We start from the raw sequence: 19,375 nt of genomic DNA, 5'->3' as shown, positions 1-19,375 counted from the left end.
CACTTTCCCACAGTGTCCCAGGCACCAAACTGCTGCCTCTGCACCTCTCCTGACTCTCACTTGTCTTTCCACCCTGAGAAGTTACTGGGGCTTCCTGAACACCCTTGAGCTCAACAGGGTTCAACAACCTCTCCAGAGCCTCCCTTGGTCTACCTGGCTCTACAGTGTCGATGACCTGGGGCACCACCACAGACCCCTCATTAGAGAAGGGGGCCTTTTTCACTGACTGCCAACCCCAATTATGCCACTGTTGTGCCATGGTGACCATGATTTCCATGGGGAGGAGCTGAATGGAGTCAGGCCTTGGTGAATGGCCACAGGACCATTCCCAGTGCAGAAAAAAACCCTCAGTTTGTTCAGTACCGCTGGCTAGACCTGGCTCAATAATTATCTTATTGATAAGAATTAATCCTGCAAATGCATTGACTGGGACGGAGACCTTGAGGGCAACATGAGAGAATGGGGTGAGGAGGGATGGAGAATTCCACTGGGGCTCACCTTCTGAGTTCTCTCTGGTTACAGCACCGGTCATATCAACTGCAACATGGTGAGAGCAATTCCAAGGAAGGCAAAGAAGAATAATAGTGACAGGACAAGGAGTAGTGGGTACAAACTGGAAGAGGGGATATTAGGAAGAAATTCTTCCCTGTGAGGCTGCTGAGACACTGGACCAGGTTGCACAGGGAGGCTGTGGATGCCCCAGCCTTGGCAGTGGTTGGATAAGGCCAGGTTGGATAAGGCCTTGAGCAAACTGGGCTAGTGGGACGTGTTGGGGGGTGGGGACTGGATGATCTTTAAGGTCCATTCCAACCCCTTAGCATGCTGTGATTCTAAGAACAATTTTTGATTGCAGGATCTCTTGGTAGTTTATATTTTGACTGGTGCTGGCCTTCTACCAGCTGGAGGCAGCTCAGATCATAAAAGCAAGGAACTCTCCTTTTTCCACTTCCACTCACCACTGCACTTCATCTGGACTATGTGCTAACCCTAATAACTTGGATTTGGGATGCTGAGACAGCTTGGGAGAAATGTAGGCTGAAACATGTGGTGTGAGGTCTACACATGATGTTTTCCTTAGGGAAAATCTCTTCCAAAATGCTCAAAGATGTGGCATGCATTGGATATGGGAGCCCTCTTTTGATCTTGATCTTATTTTAGTAGGATAATAAGATGCTGATGTTATACGAGCAGGCACTGCTTGTTTACATAATTATCTCTGATTGCTTTTTGAGCAGTGCACATTGAAATTCCAGGAGACACCGACACTCTGTACCATGAGTGATTTCAGGATGTATTAAACATTGCTGGCACCACCTGACACGAGGTGTGCTGACCCCTATGGAATAATTTAAAGCTCATTGCAAACTCAGCCCCAGATGAAAATGAACAGTCTCTCTCCAGCCCTGATTTCCCTGTGTATCACCAAGATGGAGCCAGCCTTTCTGGAGGAAACCTGTTGTCCTTCTCTCAGCTTCTGCCCCTGGAAAGGACCCATGACCAAACTAAACTCTGCAGTTTCCTAATCAGTGTTTTTCCCTTTTTTAGAGGGTGCTAAGTCTGTGGGACCCAGTAAAAGCAGCAGCTGTAAATGGGAGCCAAAACATACCCTGTAGCAACGACAAATAACTTCCATCCCTTGGCTCTCAATGATCTGTAAAACTTTTATAGAAGAGAATTCAATCAGCGACACAAATCCTTAATTAAATATTTATCGTTGGAGCTGCAGATGTGAGCAGTGCCAAACCACAGGCATGCCTGGATGATCTGTATGAAAAACCCTCTCAGAGAAAATGACTGCTTTTGAACCTGTGCCACGGAGAGAAAAAGGAGTTTGTGATCTACGTCATCCCCGGGCAGAGGCTGAGCACGGACGGCAGCCCTTGCAGGAGGTTGGTGGGTTCCCCTGAATTCAGAAGAGGACAGTCTATTGTGCCAGGAAAGCACCTTCATTAAGAAAAGGGTCTATCTAAAATTAAAAGAAACCAGATAAATTGGTTTTAAAAACTAGATAAAAATAGAGGTGAGTTTGAGTGACCCTCTTTTTTTGTGTTTATATTAGTCAGGCCAAATGACCTGAAAGTCACATCTGCTAAAGTCTGTCAGGACCTTTGGGAATGATACAAAGCCTGTTTCTGCAGTGTCCCTTGCCATTCATCAGTATTCAGTTCTTCTGGTTCCCTGGAGGTGCCCAATGCCTGTTCCCTCTGAGCCTGTCTCTGCTGGTGCATCTTCCTGAATAATCTGTCAAAAACAGGGCACTGCTGGTGCTTCTGGAGCTTTGCCTTTCTGTGGTGTTTCAAAGCACCTGCAGCAGGTGATGCTGTTACAGAGCCATGGAGGTGTTACACCAAAATAACATCACTAAATAAACAGGACTGAGCCCTGGAGAAAGCAGGAACTGCCACGTGCTTTAACCATTTGAATGTGAATTTTCTGCTTCGTGTGCTGACATGGACTAGAGGAGAGTCCAAATGAAAGACTTGGACCAAAAACAAGTTGTGATTTTGCAACCAACCCTAAAGAAAGATTAGGACAGAAACAGCTCCAGACTTTGCATCTTGACTTGGCATCTTGAGCCCGATCATTAATTTCAACTGATCCATGAACTAAAGATAGAAGGAGATTACAGAGTTTGCTTTAAAATCCAGCAGCTTAAGCTGACAATGCTTCTTGTTTTCTTTTGTCTGCAAGTGCTGATTAAAAAGCCAGAGCTGACATTCCTAAATTCCCTCAGGAAAACAAAACTTGCCACTCTGCAGGGCGAATCTGAGAGTGGTAAAGTCCAACTGTCTGGGAGGCTGCTTGTCTCAGTTTCACAGCTTTATCTGCTGGACAGTAACCAGATCTCAGCGAGGCTGAGATTTCCAGCAGCACCCTGGGATGAAATCTGTAGCACATAAAGAACTCCATCCCTGTTCTTTCAGCAATGTTGTGGCTTGCAAACGATGTGGTCACAAGAGCACATGGTTCTTCCTGTCCACCGCCAAAAGGACTGAGGCAGAGCCCAGCACTGGCTCTCGGATCAGCCTCATGGCAGCTGCTGCCAAGAGGTTTTTCTTTCTTAGAAAATCTTAGATTTTGTGGGGAAAATAGTTTAGTTGGGACAAAACATCATGTGGGCAATTTCCCTTGTGTTCCATGGGCTGCCACGAGCAGCATCAGCCCCCTGTGCCCTCAGCAGGGGGACCCTCCAGCCTTGGGGCTGTGGGGGTTCCTGAAGCAGACTTCTTCAGGAAAAGATGGTTGGATGGGAAACTTCTTCATTGCTGTCAAAGAAGCATCTCACTCCACAGCAGTAAGGGCTTGTGTTTTATCTTGGGTTCCATTGCTTTCAGTGGCTACAAATGTTAGGTCCAGGATTTAGGATTTTTGCTCCCCCCTTGCCCAGTGTCCTCTGTTTTCAGGTGGAGTTCTCACTGACCTCAGCCCAGTGGCTTTATTTCACACCTGCCCTGCACTGTGCACTTGTCCCAGCTGAAGCAGAAATGCTGCTCCACATCAGCACCTTTTGTTAAAAGCTTTCCTTGGCAGAGGAGCCATAAATTAGGGGAAAACCATTCTTACCTAGAGAAAATATTTCCCAGAGCAGCACTCCAAAGGACCACACGTCACTCTGCGTTGTGTAAATCTTGTCAAAAATAGCCTCTGGAGCCATCCATTTGAGTGGGAGCCGGGCCTGGACACCAAAGACACAGCAGATTGCTGTTACTGATCCACCCAAGCCCCTGGGGAACAACAACTTGAGGATAACAACTCCAGATCCTTTCACTTACATCTCCCTTCCGGACGTAGTCGGGGTCTTTATAAATGTCCCTGGCCAGGCCGAAGTCGCAGATCTTGACCACGTTGTTCTCGGAGAGCAGGATGTTCCTTGCTGCCAAATCCCGGTGGATGCACTGCAAGGAACCAGGACACACAGGATCAGAGGGGCTCCCAGCCAGAGCTGAGGGCAGCAGAGCTTCTCTGGGAATGGGGAGGCAAAGGACCTGCTGTCGTGAGCAGGGCACAGAAGGGATTCTGTGAGGGGACCAGCCCCAAACATTCTGTCCTACACAGAGCAGAGAATAACTCGGGGAACAAGCCAATACTGCAGGTGATTTTCTGACTTTCACAGTTACGACAACACAAAGGGAGTCCTATTTTCTAACTAACTGTTCACTGGGAAAATTGGGAGAGGTCAAAAGGCAGCTGCAGCTACATTTGCAAATGCAGGCCCAGGAGTGTGTGAGATGGGCTGACTCTGCTCGGGATTCCTGTGCTCCCCTGGAGCTGTGTCAGTGCAAACCCACAGTTGTGTGCACACTTTGGCACGTGTATTACATTCCATTTACTGAAAAGGTGTTCCACAGGCTGCAAACAGCCTTCCTGTTGTATCCAAAAGAGGTGCTAACTCTGCTGACACTCTCCAACACTGCTGACAAGCCAAAGGAATAGCTGGATACTCCCCTTCATTTTTCAGTAGTGCTGTTGTTGATCACATTAGAAGGACCTTTCTCTACAAGAAGCCTTTTCTGCATTTATTTATGAGGCTGTTCCAAGAATTGTCTCACAATCTGTATTCATCCCTTCTATCTGAACTCTCCCGTTACAGATGCCAGTCCCTGCAGCCAAGAACATGATGGATATCCCTTCCAACCCCTTCAGTGCTACTTATTGTTTAACCACCAGAGCCAACGTGATCTCCAAGGCTTTAACAGAAGAGCAAAAAGCAGATTACTCAGGCTCAAGAGTGTGCTTGGATTTCTCCATATCAGACACTCAGGGTTCTGGGATAGAAGTCTGAATGAGCTCACTTTTCGGGAGGCGAGGAACTCCATGCCTTTGGCCACTTGGAAGCTGTAGCAAATCAGATCCTCCAAAGTCAGGGGCCTCTTGTACAGATCCTCAGCATCTAGGAGAGATCACAGACAGGGCAAAACACTCCAAACAGCTCCAAACCTCGGCGGCACTGGTGCCACTGGCACTCTGGTGGCCCCAGCCCTGCATCTGAGTGTCGTTAGGAGAGATCTCTGCTGGAGTTGCAGCTCTGGGGTAGGAACCACTGACCCAGAGGCAGAAGATCAGATGATTTGACAAGTTCTAGTGCACGTTAATCATGGCATTTAGCTATGGGGAAAACAACATCTTTGGATAGGAGTGAGGAAAACTTTATAGAGAGTGAGTGAGGAGACTGGGAAGAGTGGCTTCACAAATCTTCTGGTAAAACATTGCTATTGCTCCTCTCACAGAGCAGGAGCAGCTTTTCTATGCAATTCATCACTGCCAATCTCTTTTGGTGAGAAAGTTGGAGTGGGGAACATGCAAGAGGAAGAATTTGCAACTTCAGGAACAAACCAAGCTGTGTCAGGGCTTGTAAAGTGTGACAGTGTGTGTGGTACCAGCCAAGTAACAGAAATCTTTACAAGAAAAGATTTGGGATTAGGTGGGTTTCTTTTACCTTCTTCATCATCTTCTGAGTCGCTGTAACTCTTATCTTCAATAAATCCTGAGCTGGCAGAGCTACCTGTGCTGGCTACGCTCTCAAGGCGCCTCTTGATCAGTTCAGTCAGGTCACTGTTGGACTCATCCAGACTTTTCTCTGCTTGGTCAGAGTTTTCCTGGGACTAGACATAGCATAAAAGTCATTTTTAGCTTTGGTTCATGCAATGCCTGAGGATTCAAACTGTGTAACAGAATGGCATATGGAGAAAGTGTCCTCTGAAGACGAGCTCCAAACATGTTTGAACATGATGTTCCCTAAAGAGCAGAGCTAATGAAGCCTGGTTTCCTACTGATCAACAGACAACCTCCCATTCCACTGACTGCAATGTTGCCCCAGAAAAGGGAGCTGGGAGCTGGCTGGGGCAAACTGAGAGGTGAGCAGAGAGATACTGTAGTTCTGTGCCTCTTGCTTTCTTGGGAAGGCATCACAGATCAGTTCAAGGTACGTGCACGGTATGCACTGTGTGTCTGCATCACCCTCTCCTGGGGGGGGAGACAGAATCAGCCCCTCAATTCATCAAGGAAACAATGGTGAGAAAGAAATTCTGAGTGACTGTACCAGGAAAATCTCCTTCACTCACACAAAGTACCTCACGTACTTCTGTGCCTGTACACAATGGCTACAATCATAATAATAATAATTATGGATTCATCCGGGAAAATAATCTTGGGAGGCTCCAGTTTCAGGCAGGGCTGGGATCAGAGAGCCCTTTCCATGCTGTATGTTCACAAGGAGGAGGCAGTGCCATCCCCTCCCCAGCACTGATTCCTGGTCCCCTGTGCCAGCCCAGATGTTTGTGTGGATGCAGAGAACTGCTGGAAACCAAACCACGTGGTTAATTTTAGTGCAGACATGTCCTTGATCCAGGTCCCTGCATCCAGCACAGACTGGGCTGGCATAGGGGATGGGACAAACAGAGAATGGGGGAAGGATGAGCTGCTCTTAGTAGGGGGGATGGGCCTAGAAACAAAAATCCCCAACCCAGGCTTGTGTTTTGGGAGGGTTCACCTTCTCCTAGTTCAGTTGAGGCCAGTTTTTCACTACTCCTTGATCTGGGGGTAATTCCCTCTCTCCCTCTGAAGTGCACTACAGTGCTTAATGTATTTGCAACTAAATCAGAGGAGGATGGGAGTGAGACCCTGCAGGGAAAACATTTCCTTTTCTTGATCATTCAAATTGAAATGTGGTGAGAAAATAAAGTACCCATAGAAATGCCCAGCAGTGCCAATGCAGAAAAACCCAGCCTGTCTCCATGGCTGCTGATTCCCTGCCTTGGGACTATGAGAAGTGAATCATTTTCTTACCTTGCAAGCAATGAAATCTCCCCGTTTTCCTCTTAAATAGTTGGACAGATTTCCATATTTGCAATATTCCACTATGACCATTAAAGGACCTGATAAAGACAGTAAGACTCAAATGAGTTTTGAAGCACTGCAAAGCACATAATTCTAACTTATCCCCCCAAATCCTCTTCAAAATACGTAAATACCGGCATTTCTATGACACAGAGGAGAGAAGTGACTTTCCAGAAGGACACAATCAGTAGGGATGGGGAGAGAAGGGAACACAGTGCTGATTCTTAGCTTTGGATGTTGGCATTTATTCCTTATTTATCAAATAGGAAAATTCAGGATGATCAACAGAATGTCCAGTCTCAGATGCTGTGAAGGTTGGTTTACTCTGTCCATAGCATGGAGCAGTTTTCATTTTCTCTGCTGGCTTCCCAGTTGTTTGTTTTGGGTGGAGCTGATGCCATCAGAGGAAATAAAAGTATGCAGGGCCATAGACAGATCTGAACCAAAAGTTGTAAAAATACTTAGTCTGAAGTTTTTGGAAGCCTTTAAAGTCCTCTCAGTTTTTTCCTTTCTTATTTCTGTGCAACCTACTGTAGATTCAGTGCAATTGCTGTTTTTGTACAATTATGCATGTTTTTAAGACCTGCTTGAAGTGCTTTTATGTTGCAGTGTGAGCTGTTAGGGGAGAGAAAAACTACATTCTCTACCTTTGGCATAATCACTGCTTTTTGTAATCACCAGTTGCAAGGTAAGGTGAAACCACAGGACTAGGATGTGCACAGACAGGGATTATTATCCACCCCAAACTCTCAAATTTTCATGTCCAGAAACTTTTTTCTGTGGAGAAGGTCTGTAGGTCAGACTTAGGAGTTTGAACTTGACTGGGGAGGATGAGAGGGGACAGGAGGGAGCAGTGCCCCTGGGAGAGTCTGGCTGCTGTGTCCCTCTGAGACAGGGAGAGCACCTTTAGGGAGCAGACGGTCCCATTCACAGGGAGATGGTGAATTCCTGCAGTAAGAACCAGCAGTTTGCCCATGACACTGTATTCCTGCCAGGCTCTGTGCCTGTACAGCCCCATGGCTCTGCTGGGCTGGCACACACCTTGGGGCTGCCCAGGAGCCCCAGTTCTTACTGACTGCAGCTGGAACATGTTCAGCCCTAAGAGAAACCACAACTGGCCCCAAATCTGAGCTGCCAGTGCACCCAGTGCTGAGCCCAGCTCTGCAGGGCTCCAGTGCAGGGATCTGGCCCTGCTCAATTCTGCAGGACCCCAACTCAAATGTCCCTCGTGGATGCCCTGAGGAAATGCAGATTCCAAGAAGAGCTTTGAAGCTCCATTCAGTGATTTATTCATGTTTTTGCAATGCTTCCTAGATGTGGCCTCTCCGTATTTTGTTTCCTCATTGTGAAGCATATACTGTGCATTAGTTGTAACTGCTCAACATCAGACACCCCACCAAAGTGTTAAAAATCTGTTATTTATTAGGTTGTTAAAGTAATATATGTGCATATTTAATATCAGTGTTCCCAAGGAATACTGCTCCATGGTTACATAAACCCTGACAGGGAAGGAGAGAGCCGTGTTCTGCAATGGCATTTTAATGGTAACTCCTCTCCCTGCCTGTCTCCAGAGCTCAGGGCTGTTTTCCTTTGTTCTGCACTTGCCTTGCTCAGAGAAGAACAAAGCAGTGCCTGCTGGAGGCTCCTGCGTGCCCTCTGCTCCAAGCACTGCTCTCCAAAGGCAGCAGAGGTTTTCCCTGGCACTGGCAGGGAGGAATGAGGGCAGCTGGGATGGAGCAGGCTGGAAAACGGGAAGCAGAGGCCCCGTGGGGGAAGATGTTTCCCAGAGTCTTTGGTCAGTCCCTGAGCTGTGTCTGGCTGAGCAAGGAGAGCTCTGGGGCTGACTTGGTGCTTTGGTGAAGAACTTCTGACCCCTCGGTCCTGTAGTCATGTTTGAGGCACCTGTTTGTGTTGAGCCACCTCACTGGCTTGTCAGGGGAGGAGAATCAGCATCCCCAATGTTCCCTCCCCTCTGCTCACAGTCCCAAGCAAAGGCCCCTGCCTCCTGCATCTCATCACAGAATACTCTGAGTTGGAAGGGACCCACAGGGATCATCGAGTCCAGCTCTGAAGTGAATGGCCCATCTGGAAATCAAACCTGCAACCTTGGTGTTTTTGGCACCATGCTCTGTCCAAGGGAGCTGAACCCTAAATCCCTCCAGCTGGAGCTGCCCATCCTCCCATACAAGCTTTTGGGGTGTGCAGTGCTACAACAATTCCCTGTCCCTGGCTCCCAGATTCCAGCAGTATCTGTGGCTGCTGGTTGCTCACTGCTCCCTGAAGAACTGGGAGCACCTTGCTGGAGGGAAGATTTCTGCCCTGGCATCCAACCAAATCTACCTCAGTGAGGTTTCCTTTGTCCCCTGTGACTGGGCATGTTCTCTGGGAGTCTGATAGCTTTGCAATCTCAGACAGTCACAGATGTGTGCACCATCTCTCTCGCCGTTTCCCCTAAATTTATTTCACTCTGGGGCTTTTCTTGCTCTGGGGTCACCTCAATCTGTCCTTTGGGGGTGGTTTGGAAGGTTCGTGGTCAGCAGTGAAAGTTGAAGCACGGTGAGAGACAAGGATGGTGATGGGGAAAGGGATGTTGTAGTGACAGAGGGCTGAGATTTATGGAGCCCTTTGTTTAAGTGCACTTTGCCACAGAGCCTCTGTGTGCTGTGGGGCCAATCCTGCCAGCTCAGCCCTGGGGATGTCCATGCTGTTGTTGTGTCCAGCTCAGACCTGCCCCAGCTTTCCTGCACACCAAGCAAAACCTGCCCCTGTTTGCCCAGAGAGGGTGAAGTGCTTGGGAAGGGAGGAGACCTCAGGGAGCCGAGTTCTCAGCCTGGTGTATCCTCCTGATAAGGCAGGGGAGGAGAGGGAGGAGAAGCTTTGAAATGAGCAGTAGTGCCTGTCAGAGCCATTGGGCACCTAACTGCAATTCACTGTCCTGTGCCCCTTCAGGCCATAATCCCTTTTGTAAACAGGCTTCCAGGAACAACAGAGAAGTGACACCATGGGATGGGAGATGTTCAGAACCCTTGATGTGATGAGGCCACATTCTGCAGCAGCAGGAGCTCCCCTGTGAGCAGAGAGCTGGAAATGTTTGTGCTTGCATTAAATGCAGGTGGTGAGACCTGTGCTCCACCACAGGCATATCCCAACACCTGTGGATCTGAAAAGTGTTCCTTTGCTCCTGATTTACTGAGGACTTCTCACCTCCAGCTTTGGTGCAGGCTCCCAGCAGGTTGACTACATTCAGGTGATGTCCTATATGGATGAGGATCTTCAGTTCAGACATTAAAGCCTTGCATTCATTAGTAGTTGCACATTCTGCTTAGGATAAACAGGAAAAAAATCATCTTTACACAACAGGATATTTTGAACAGGACACAGCAAGATCCTGTTTATACTTTGAAACAAAACCCACTCAGGTTACTTGCAGTATCTTTGCTTTTCAGACCCTCAAACAGATAATAATTCATCTGTTTCATTGTCTGCTGACCTTTATGAAGTGGGATAACACTTTATCTTTTGGGTGCCTCTTCCTTTCTCGAGCTTGGGTTATGGAGGGTTACTGTCCCTTCCCCCAGATCAGATCCCTTTGCAAGGACTCAATTTTGCAAGCTTAGCAAAGGACCAGCCAAGCCCTCCAAGCCCCCCCAGCACATGGAAGTGTTCCTGCATCTCTGCTGGGGCTGTGCAGCTCACGAGGGCTTTGGTACAACACCTCAGTACTGAGCAGCTCTCCACTGCAGGGGATGGAGGAATCCACACTGGGTCCCAAAATGTGCAGCATCACTAAATCCCAGCCCTGTAAGAGCTTATCAACCAAAAAAATAACCTTCCAGTAAAGCTGAGGGGGCACCTCTGTGCGTGACGCAGGAGCTCGACGCTCGGTGGAGCCCACAGCCCATTACACTCTCGTTTAGGGCAGGACAAGGTTGTTCAGGTGCCTTGTTTTTCCTGCCCTCTCTCCAAAACCTCCATGGGGTATTTTACCAGAAGGGGCTGTGTGCTCTTCTCTCTAGTTTTGCCTTTGCATCATGTAAGATTCAAACAGGAGGAAACAGTTACATAACAGATAACTTGGTGTGACAAGTGTAACCTCTTTATGTGTTTGCAGAATCCTGCACAAACAAATCTTTCCCCAAATCATGTCACAAAGAAGGAGTTCTTCCAAGCCCAAGATTTCTCTAGTTAGCAGTGTTTGTAGCTGGGTGTGTACATGGGTGATATCACTCCTGATTTCCCCTGGCAGCAGCTGGAACCCACACCTGGCAAAATCTAAACAGCTTCACAAGTGTCTCAGATAATCTTGCCCATTGAATTTTAGCCTTCAGTCCAGAACAGATACCAGCCCACTGCATGGAAATGACACACAGTGCTGGAACTGCAGAAATGTAGACATCTCCAGAGCCTTTTTTTTCCCCCTGAATGGATTGACTGACACTGGAGAATCTGCTTTATTCATGAAAGTGATGAATTACGGGCACGTTAGTCGGGGAGGGACAGATGAGAGCAGGAGGCAGCTGCCTCCACTGGGGGAGGGAGGTGTAAAATGATGGGGGATCTGGCAAATGGTTTGCTGAATATGTGCTGGCAGGGTAGAGCTGGCATGAGGATCAGTTGGGAAGCACAGCATGGAAGGGAATGAAAACCTGAAAACCCAGGGCTGTCCAGGGCAGTAAGTTTTGGATGGAGATGGGAATGTGTCTGGATCAGGGGCTTCTAGGATATTTCAAGGGATTTCGAGATGCACATGGGATAGAAGAAACTACATCAGGAGAGATGATCTGAAGGACTGCTGGCTAAAGTAGAAAAGGGAGACCAGATTCCAGGGAGTTCCAGACAGGTGATAAATGGATGCTTTTGCAGTTTCAGAGAGATGGGAAGCAGCAGAGCATCAGGAGAGGCAGCTGGACACAGAAGCCAAATCCTGTGGCAGCGGTGGCACTGCAGGGGTTAGTAGTGTCATGCAGCAGTGATGGAGCAGTGTGGGCCATGAGCAGCCACCCAGTGAGCATGGACTGGACCTCTGGAAACACCCTCAGTGAGCAGTTAAAGACCCCGACCCAGGCAGGCCATGTGCATTTATTCCCATGCTGTCTGCAGAGCTTTGTGTGTAAATACAATACGGAAGAACAGGCCCCAGGTTCCCCCTTCCCACCACTGAAGGGTAAAAGCTTTCCCTAATTTCAATAATTGCAAGCAAGATGTCTCTAATTCACTCCCTTGGCATCGCTTTTCTTCCAACCCCTTGAACTGTTCTACATCTGGAAGGGCTGCGATGGAAGGCTCAGATCCAATTTCAGCCCATCTAATGTAATTACACTCCGTAATCTGCTTCCCTCCTAACCCCCCAGACCTGGAAGCTGCTGTTTCCCTCCTCCAGGAATACAAGCCTTAATCAGCAGCGCAGCATGGAGCCCGCTTGTCATTTCCTCCACGTCCCAGCGCTGCAGGATGACTAATTGCTCCCACATGGAAACCCACTCCCTCCTGAACACAATGAGCTGGGGAGCTGAGAACTGGAAACCTCATTGCCCACAGGTCCCCCGAGGAGTCTGGGGAGGGTCTCGGAGGGATGGATGTACCTTTGAGCATTTTTACGGCAACTGTTTTGCAGGTTGAAGATTTATCAATGCCAAAAGCAGACGCCTCCACCACCTTCCCAAAAGCACCATGACCCAGTGTTTTACCTAGAGGAGCAAGAGTCAAGAGTGAGCCCAGGGGAGCGGCAGTCGGGACCAGGAGGGAGGGGAACATGCAACCTGAGCTGTGCAGGAGATCCCAGGCACAACACACAGCCCGGCAGGCACAGAAGCTGCATCACATCTTGCAGCATATGGATATACAGGGGGATTTATATCCATATGGCTTCGATGCGGTACAGGGCGGGATAGAACAGAGGAGAATAAATCAATCTGCACTCAGCTGAAGGCAAGGCTGATACATACACATGGCTGGAGGGTAAAAACATTACCTGGGGCTGTCCTGAAGCCCAAGATAGTCAGAGTTGGGGTGGATTGTGGAACCCTGATCTCTCATGAATCATGGAGAGAGCCAGCTGAGGCACTCAGGCAGTCACAGCCCTTTAACCCTTCACTTATTGACACTGATTTGAGGGAAAAGCTTTACTAAATGGGATTTAGGATTATATTTTATGTTCTCTTCCATTTGGATTGTCATGCCTGTGTTACCTGGTGTGCTCTGAGGGCTCTGACCCCCAGTGCAGCAGAGTGCACTGGGCATCACGGGTAGTCCCACTCTATGTCCCACCATCATCTCAGCTTTTGTGATTTTTGTCGATCTCCTTCTTCCATGTTTTCCAGCTGAAGCCCCAAGAGCACACACAAATACAGATATATTCCCCACACTCCTCAGAGCACACAGATGTTACTGTTTTGCTACACAAACACAACCTGCTTTTTATATTTCCCTGCTCCATCAGCCAGTGAGCTGAGTTGGTAAATGAAATTTGGTTCGTTTTTTCATGCTAGCTCTTTACAACTCAAAGCCAAGTTCAGATGGTCAATAAGGAATTGATTATTTGATTATTTCTTCAAACTAAAATTCTCTGGAAGACTGTGACCTTTCACATTGACTTCTCTTCCCCTTTTCCTCCATGGGAATGAAACCATACTTTTGGCAGGGACAGTACCTGGAGGTACCTTTCTTCTCTGTCAATGGTTTGGCTTCACTTTTCCAAGGCAGAAAAAGAGGTGGCAGCTATTTTGGCCTAATCAACATCTTTCCATTCCTTACCAAATCCCTTTGCTCCACCCTCCATTAAGGACAATCACGAGCTCTGCAGTCCTTGATCCAAGGATGTGGCACCTTGGCACTAAAGGATAGGCTGCTCCTGGGTTATACAACAGATCCACCTTTGGAAATGAGGAGGGTTAGGAGTCCTCCTTCTCCAAGGAAACCCCCAAAGCACTCACCCAGCCTCAGCCTGTCCCTTGGGAACTCCCATTTGCTGCTGTCATAGGGCAGGCGGTCGCACTGCTCATCCAGAGGCATCTCCTCGGGATCCATGATGATGGACAGGTATCCTGTCTTAATATCCGTGGCATCGGGCTACAAAGAGGGGGTGCAGAAATCATTCACTGTGTTTACCCTGCTACTCTGATGGGAGAGAGCTGTGGAGGCTGAGTGATGTCTGGGGAGTTCCCTGCACTCCAGACTCCAATTAATTCTGAACCATCACTCCAGCTTCCTGCCTCCCCTTATTTTCCATAAATGTTTATGTGTGCCTGCCACTCATGGCTGTTGGGAAGAGTCACTGATTGATGCCGGTAAACACTCTGAGGACACAAAATCTATTGCTTCCTTCTACCTGTCTCAGTGAAAGGAAATCAGTGCTTTTCCATGGGAACTCCAGGAGTTGCTCTTCCTGGTGCATTAGAGAGCATTTTGCCATTTTCATAGTTTATACATTTTGGGTTTGCAGTCTTGATTCTCCATAGTTATCCACTTTGTGGATATTTCTATTATAATTTAAAATGGATGGAAAGCTGGTGGAATCTGCTACTTCTGATGCTGCAAAGAGAAATTGTGCTTGGGTGGCTCCCGTGAGGGGACTGGCATGGGGGTAAAATATATCAGGAAAATTGTCCACAGCTCAATTAAACTGAGGTCAAGGAGGAGAACGTGAATTTAATCACTGTATTTGCAATAGGAGGGGAAATTTTACTCAAATGTTGGAGATCAGCACTGGGACTGTAGTTTGATGAGATTCAGAGTAGAGAGCTGTGCTTGCCTCACTGTTTGCTGTTTGTTTTAGGAAAAACAGACCTAAATTCTTTGGAACTTTACTACAAGTTTACTTTCTTGAGTCACAGCAGGGAGGTGACAGAAGAGCAAGACTTGCAGACCAAATAAGCAGTGTGGTTTAAGCTCATTTCCGGGATCTTTAAAAACAGGGCCTCCTTCAATATCTGTGTTTCAGAGACAAGTGCTGAAATCAAGCCCTCATTTTGGAACATATAGAATTGGTTACTGTTTCTTAATATCAGAAGCCAGTTTGACTCATGAAGAGAGAGGTGCTTTATTTTATGGTACCACAGGAGTGGGTAGAAACCTCACAAGTGCAAGGGATGTCTGGAGAAGTCAATGGACTGTCAGCAGAAACCTTGGGCTGAATTTTATGGGGACATTTTGCCCAGTTTTTCTACCATCTGTCCCAAACATTCAGCCCTGAACTCTGATGTTACACATTAACTTGAGCCTGATCCCAGACTTTGTGCAGTGTGGGAGCTCTTACTTTTCTCAGTTTCCTGATGAAGAGGGTGAGGAGGAGCCAGAAGAGAGTGGCAGCCAGCCCAGTGCACACCAAAATGATCACCTCGATGTTGGATTTCTCCTCGGAGCCTGCAGGTTAAATGTACAACCACATTAGAAACCACATTTCCCATGACTGAGAAACAATTCTCCTCAGCCCCACACAACACCTGCACTCCCTCAGGCTGGGCCTCACCTTGTATTTTGATGAAGGCCGACGTGCTGTCCTGGCCCAGCTCGTTGGATGCCCGGCACTCGTAGAGCCCCTCGTCGTCCTTCTTCACCCTCTCGATGACCAGGGTGTTATTTTCCATGGAAATTCCTGTTGTAAGGGATTTTGGTTAATATTGGCACAGTAACCTATCTGCCTGCAAGTGCTTTCAGGAGCCAGAGAACTGAAAGACAGCTCCCCTCCATCCAGGTCTGGCACATGCTGGTGTTTGGAGGCATTTTAACCCTGTGCTCCTCATTCTGGTCTGGCAACGACCTTTCCCTGACATTTTTTTCTCCTCAACAACTTATTAATTTCTTGGGGGTCCTTTAACCAAGAGCAAATGTGGCTGTTAATTTAGACTGGACAGAGCCTGAGCAAACTTCTCTGGAAGTTAGTGAAGGGATGGGAGGACAGGTTGTCTGGTAGCAGTAAGATACACTGGGGAAAAAATTAACTCAGTGGAACGGCTGGAGAAAGCTGACATCTTGGAGGCTGTGGAAAGTGATGGACTTCTAACATATGGAACATGGAAATCAGGTTATGTCCATCCCTGGAAAAATCACTGTGTGGAGCAATCCTGGACTCACAGGCAGCCAGAGGCTAGAGTGGAGTGGGAAGAGAGAGGTTGCCTAGATATGACCTATGAGACTTTTCTACATTTAATTTTCCAAGTTTAATTTTTCCTGATTTGTGGCATTACACTGAGAACTCATCTGTTTCATTAAGGATATGACTGGGGCAGAAATAGGGAAACGGGTCAGACTTTGAATCCAAAAGGGAAGGATATTTTGAATTTCTGGGTGTTCTGCCTGTGAATCCCGTTGTTGTTAACAAGAGCACTGCACAGAACTTGCCATGCACCGTGCTGAAATATTTACCCTGAGGTGTTTTTTCCAAATATTTTATTTATGTTTTCATTGGTTGGATGAATTACAAGCTTGTCCCTCCAGAATTATTTATAAAATTTCAGTAGCTATAAAGAGTTTCTCTCAGAACATTCTGATCTGAATTATGGATGATCCTAGATTTCCTACCTAGTCCAAGATGCAAAATTAAAGTCACAGGACCAGCTCCTGACATGGGATCCTCCATGATTTATGGGAGATCTCAGGACATGCTCTGCTCTGCACTGAGGTGGCCTCACCTCGAGTTCTGCAGGCACTTTGGGCACCACAGTATAAAAAGACAGGGAGCCATTAGAGAGGGCCCAAAGGAGGTCATGAGGATGGGGAAGGGTCTGGAGGGGCTGTGTGAGGAGCAGATGAGGGCACTTGGTTTGTTCAGCTGGAGGAGACTGAGGGGAGACCTCACTGGGGCCTTCAACACCCTCATGAGGGGCAGGAAAGAGGCTCCAATCTCTGCTCTGTGTGAGCAGGGACAGCCCCCAGGGAATGGCTGGAGCTGTGTCAGGGAGGATCAGGTTGGATCTCAGCAAAAGGTTCTTCCCCCAGAGGGTGGTTGGGCACTGAACAGGCTCCCCAGGGCAGTGGGCACTGCCAGAGCTCCAGGGGGGTTTGGACAATGTTCTCAGGGACAGGGTGGGATTGTTGGGGTGTCTGTGCAGTGCCAGGGGTTGGACTCAATGATCCTGATGGGTCCCCTCCAACTCAGCATATTCTGTGATTCTGTGACAGAGCTGAGGAGCTCCAGGCTCAGGTGAGGGAGCCTGTGGTGGCACTGTACCTGTCCAGCTCTGGACCAGCTGAGCTGGGAGCACATCCCCCTTCCTGTGCCGTGGGAGATCAAGGATGGGGCATATGCACCTCACCCTCTGGGAGATGACTGCCCACACTCTGCTGCAGTACATCCTGCTCAGGATACCTGACAGCCCAGCCTGGTGCTGTCAGACCCACCTGGCAAGCAGGTGCACTGTGTGTCTGGTTTGTACACCAAGCGCTGTCTCCCACAGGCTCCCAGCAGTGCTCCCTGATTTACCAGTGCTGTGCTAATGTGGCTGCCAGGCTCTGCACACTGGAGCATCCATGGACAGGCCTTGGGCTGCAACCGCTTTCCTTGACCTCCAAGGCCAACTTGGAGATGCAGCAGTGCTCTGATATCCTGGGATCTGTGTGTGTGTGTGTCCTGAGGCTGTGGGCACCGTCCTGGCTCAGCCCTGTGCTGTGGTGACGCTGCCATCCATTATCCCATATCCCACAGTTCCTCACCCGAAGCTGCTGAGATGGGGTACCCGTTCTTCCTCCACGTCACCTGCGGCTCTGGGGTCCCGCTCACCCTGCACTCCAGCAGGATCTTCCCGCTGATGTTGACCTCCAGGTCCGTGAGGTTCTGGATCACGAACGGCGCTGCCTTTGCTGCCACAAAGGGAAAGAGCCACAGTGAGCCCTGGGAAGGCACCTCCCTCAGCTCTGCCATCCCCGCTCCCTGCACGGCCTCTCTGGGCTGAACAGGGCAGAGACTGGGCCAAAATCCCCCCAGAGATTGTGGGAGGAGTGGGTGAGTTTGTTTGGCTTATTTTCAAACTGACTGAACTTAGATTTGGCTGCAGCTCCTCCTCGAGTTTCTCATCCTCTGAAGAAAACAAAGGACAGTGAGTGGGTGGTGCACATGCAGAGTGAACACAAAAAAGGAGAGGAGGAGGCAAAGAGGAAACAGTTCTAAAGGTTTTATATCCTCTATCATGAGTGCAGTTACTTACCTACTACAAAGCATGTTAAACCCCACTTTACATTCATTGCTAACAGGTACAGGACAGCAATGAGTAAAATCACAAGCACAGCATAAAAAATTCCCCCAAACCAGCACTAAGGACAAGTAGCTGATGGCTGTTGGAACATTGAAAAGAAACAGGGGAAGGAGGGGTGTTTTGGAGGGGCATTTCCATGTGTGCTCTCCCCAGGAATTGCCTCTGCCACGTGCCAGACAAATAACAGACCCCCAGCACCCTCCGAGGAAAGTGATCACGGTTCCAGCTCTCCATGGATGTATTCCCAGTTTGGCTGTGTTTTTCCCACAGCCATCCTGTGTAGGTGTCTGTGTAGGTGGAAACCTGCCTGACTGAATAAAAAGACGTGCCAGGGGAGAGGGAAGTGAAGTGCCTGAATGCAGAGTGCAGAGCAAGGCCAGAGCACCAGGTGATGCTCACAGGTGGCTCCAGTGACGGCTGTGGGGATCAACCACAGCACCAGCACTGAGACTCCTTCCCTTCCTCCCCACCTCAGGAAGAGGTCTGCAAATACATCACCTCCCACTGTGGTATCAGAGCTGTGGTAGCCACAGCTGGGCTGGGGTGAGCATCCCCCTGCGTGTGCCCGACTGGGAGAGGGTTCCTGGCTGCCCAGGGAATGTCCTGGTTCAGTCCAGCAGGGATGGAGCCAGCACAGCACTGCCCTGCCCTGCTTTCCCTCAGTGACAGGTGCTCGTGGCACCAGTGTCCCCTCAGTGTCCCATGAGCCACATGGAGAAGCCAGACTGAAAATCCCTGTGGAGGACTCAGATCCTGCTCCCTGCCTTGCTGCTGGTTGTTTCACTTCCACTCCATTTCTGTGCTTTGGGCTTTTCTTCACCACTGGAAGACAGTTAATAAATCCACCCATTCCAGCAGCCCCTTTTCTTCTGAGGAGGCCTAGAGATGATCACCCCTCTTTCTTCACTAGGAAGCAGAAGCAAATTCACTAATTTTGAGTGACTTTCTGCTGGAAGAAGTATCCCACTCTTTATATTCCCACAGCCGATGGACCCAGGCTGCAGGATCTACAGTGTTACTGTTTTTATGACAACAAAAGAGTTGGGCCTTGGGTATAAATAATAAAATACTAGTTCTACTATGAAGTGCATTCTACTTACCCAGCATAAATGGCACATGTCACTTGATCATTCACTTGACCAGTGACATTTGGGATTACATTTGCTGGATCCAAACCTATTTAGGTATCTCTGGCAGCTGGGAGTGGGTGGAGTTTTCTACCAAAGCCACGTGGATCTGGAGTGACAGTCACAAATTACGGAGTTGTGCTGTCAGCAACATGGTGGGTGATGTCTTTTGTCCTCAGTCAACCATACCTGCACCCAGCATGGAGTTAGGAAGATGAAATG

General features: G+C 48.5%; 1 protein-coding gene across 1 annotated transcript in view; it reads right to left on the bottom strand.

Annotated features, from left to right (window-relative positions):
* The window catches only part of LOC126637397 (vascular endothelial growth factor receptor kdr-like), a 127,621-nt gene that overhangs the window by 18,543 nt on the left and 89,703 nt on the right, over window positions 1-19,375 (bottom strand). The window contains exons 14-24 of the mRNA XM_050310631.1: window positions 17,488-17,634; window positions 15,305-15,430; window positions 15,092-15,198; window positions 13,770-13,905; window positions 12,420-12,524; window positions 10,042-10,155; window positions 6,787-6,875; window positions 5,438-5,603; window positions 4,794-4,891; window positions 3,774-3,896; window positions 3,565-3,676 (exon numbers count right to left, since the gene is read on the bottom strand). Coding sequence (XP_050166588.1) covers window positions 3,565-3,676; window positions 3,774-3,896; window positions 4,794-4,891; window positions 5,438-5,603; window positions 6,787-6,875; window positions 10,042-10,155; window positions 12,420-12,524; window positions 13,770-13,905; window positions 15,092-15,198; window positions 15,305-15,430; window positions 17,488-17,634 — 1,323 coding nt within the window. The remainder of the gene's footprint in view (window positions 1-3,564; window positions 3,677-3,773; window positions 3,897-4,793; window positions 4,892-5,437; window positions 5,604-6,786; window positions 6,876-10,041; window positions 10,156-12,419; window positions 12,525-13,769; window positions 13,906-15,091; window positions 15,199-15,304; window positions 15,431-17,487; window positions 17,635-19,375) is intronic.

Source organism: Myiozetetes cayanensis, unplaced genomic scaffold, assembly GCF_022539395.1.
Source record: "Myiozetetes cayanensis isolate MyiCay16 unplaced genomic scaffold, myiCay2020 scf15, whole genome shotgun sequence".
Classification (NCBI taxonomy): domain Eukaryota; kingdom Metazoa; phylum Chordata; class Aves; order Passeriformes; family Tyrannidae; genus Myiozetetes; species Myiozetetes cayanensis.
This window is presented reverse-complemented; position numbering and strand designations above follow the sequence as displayed.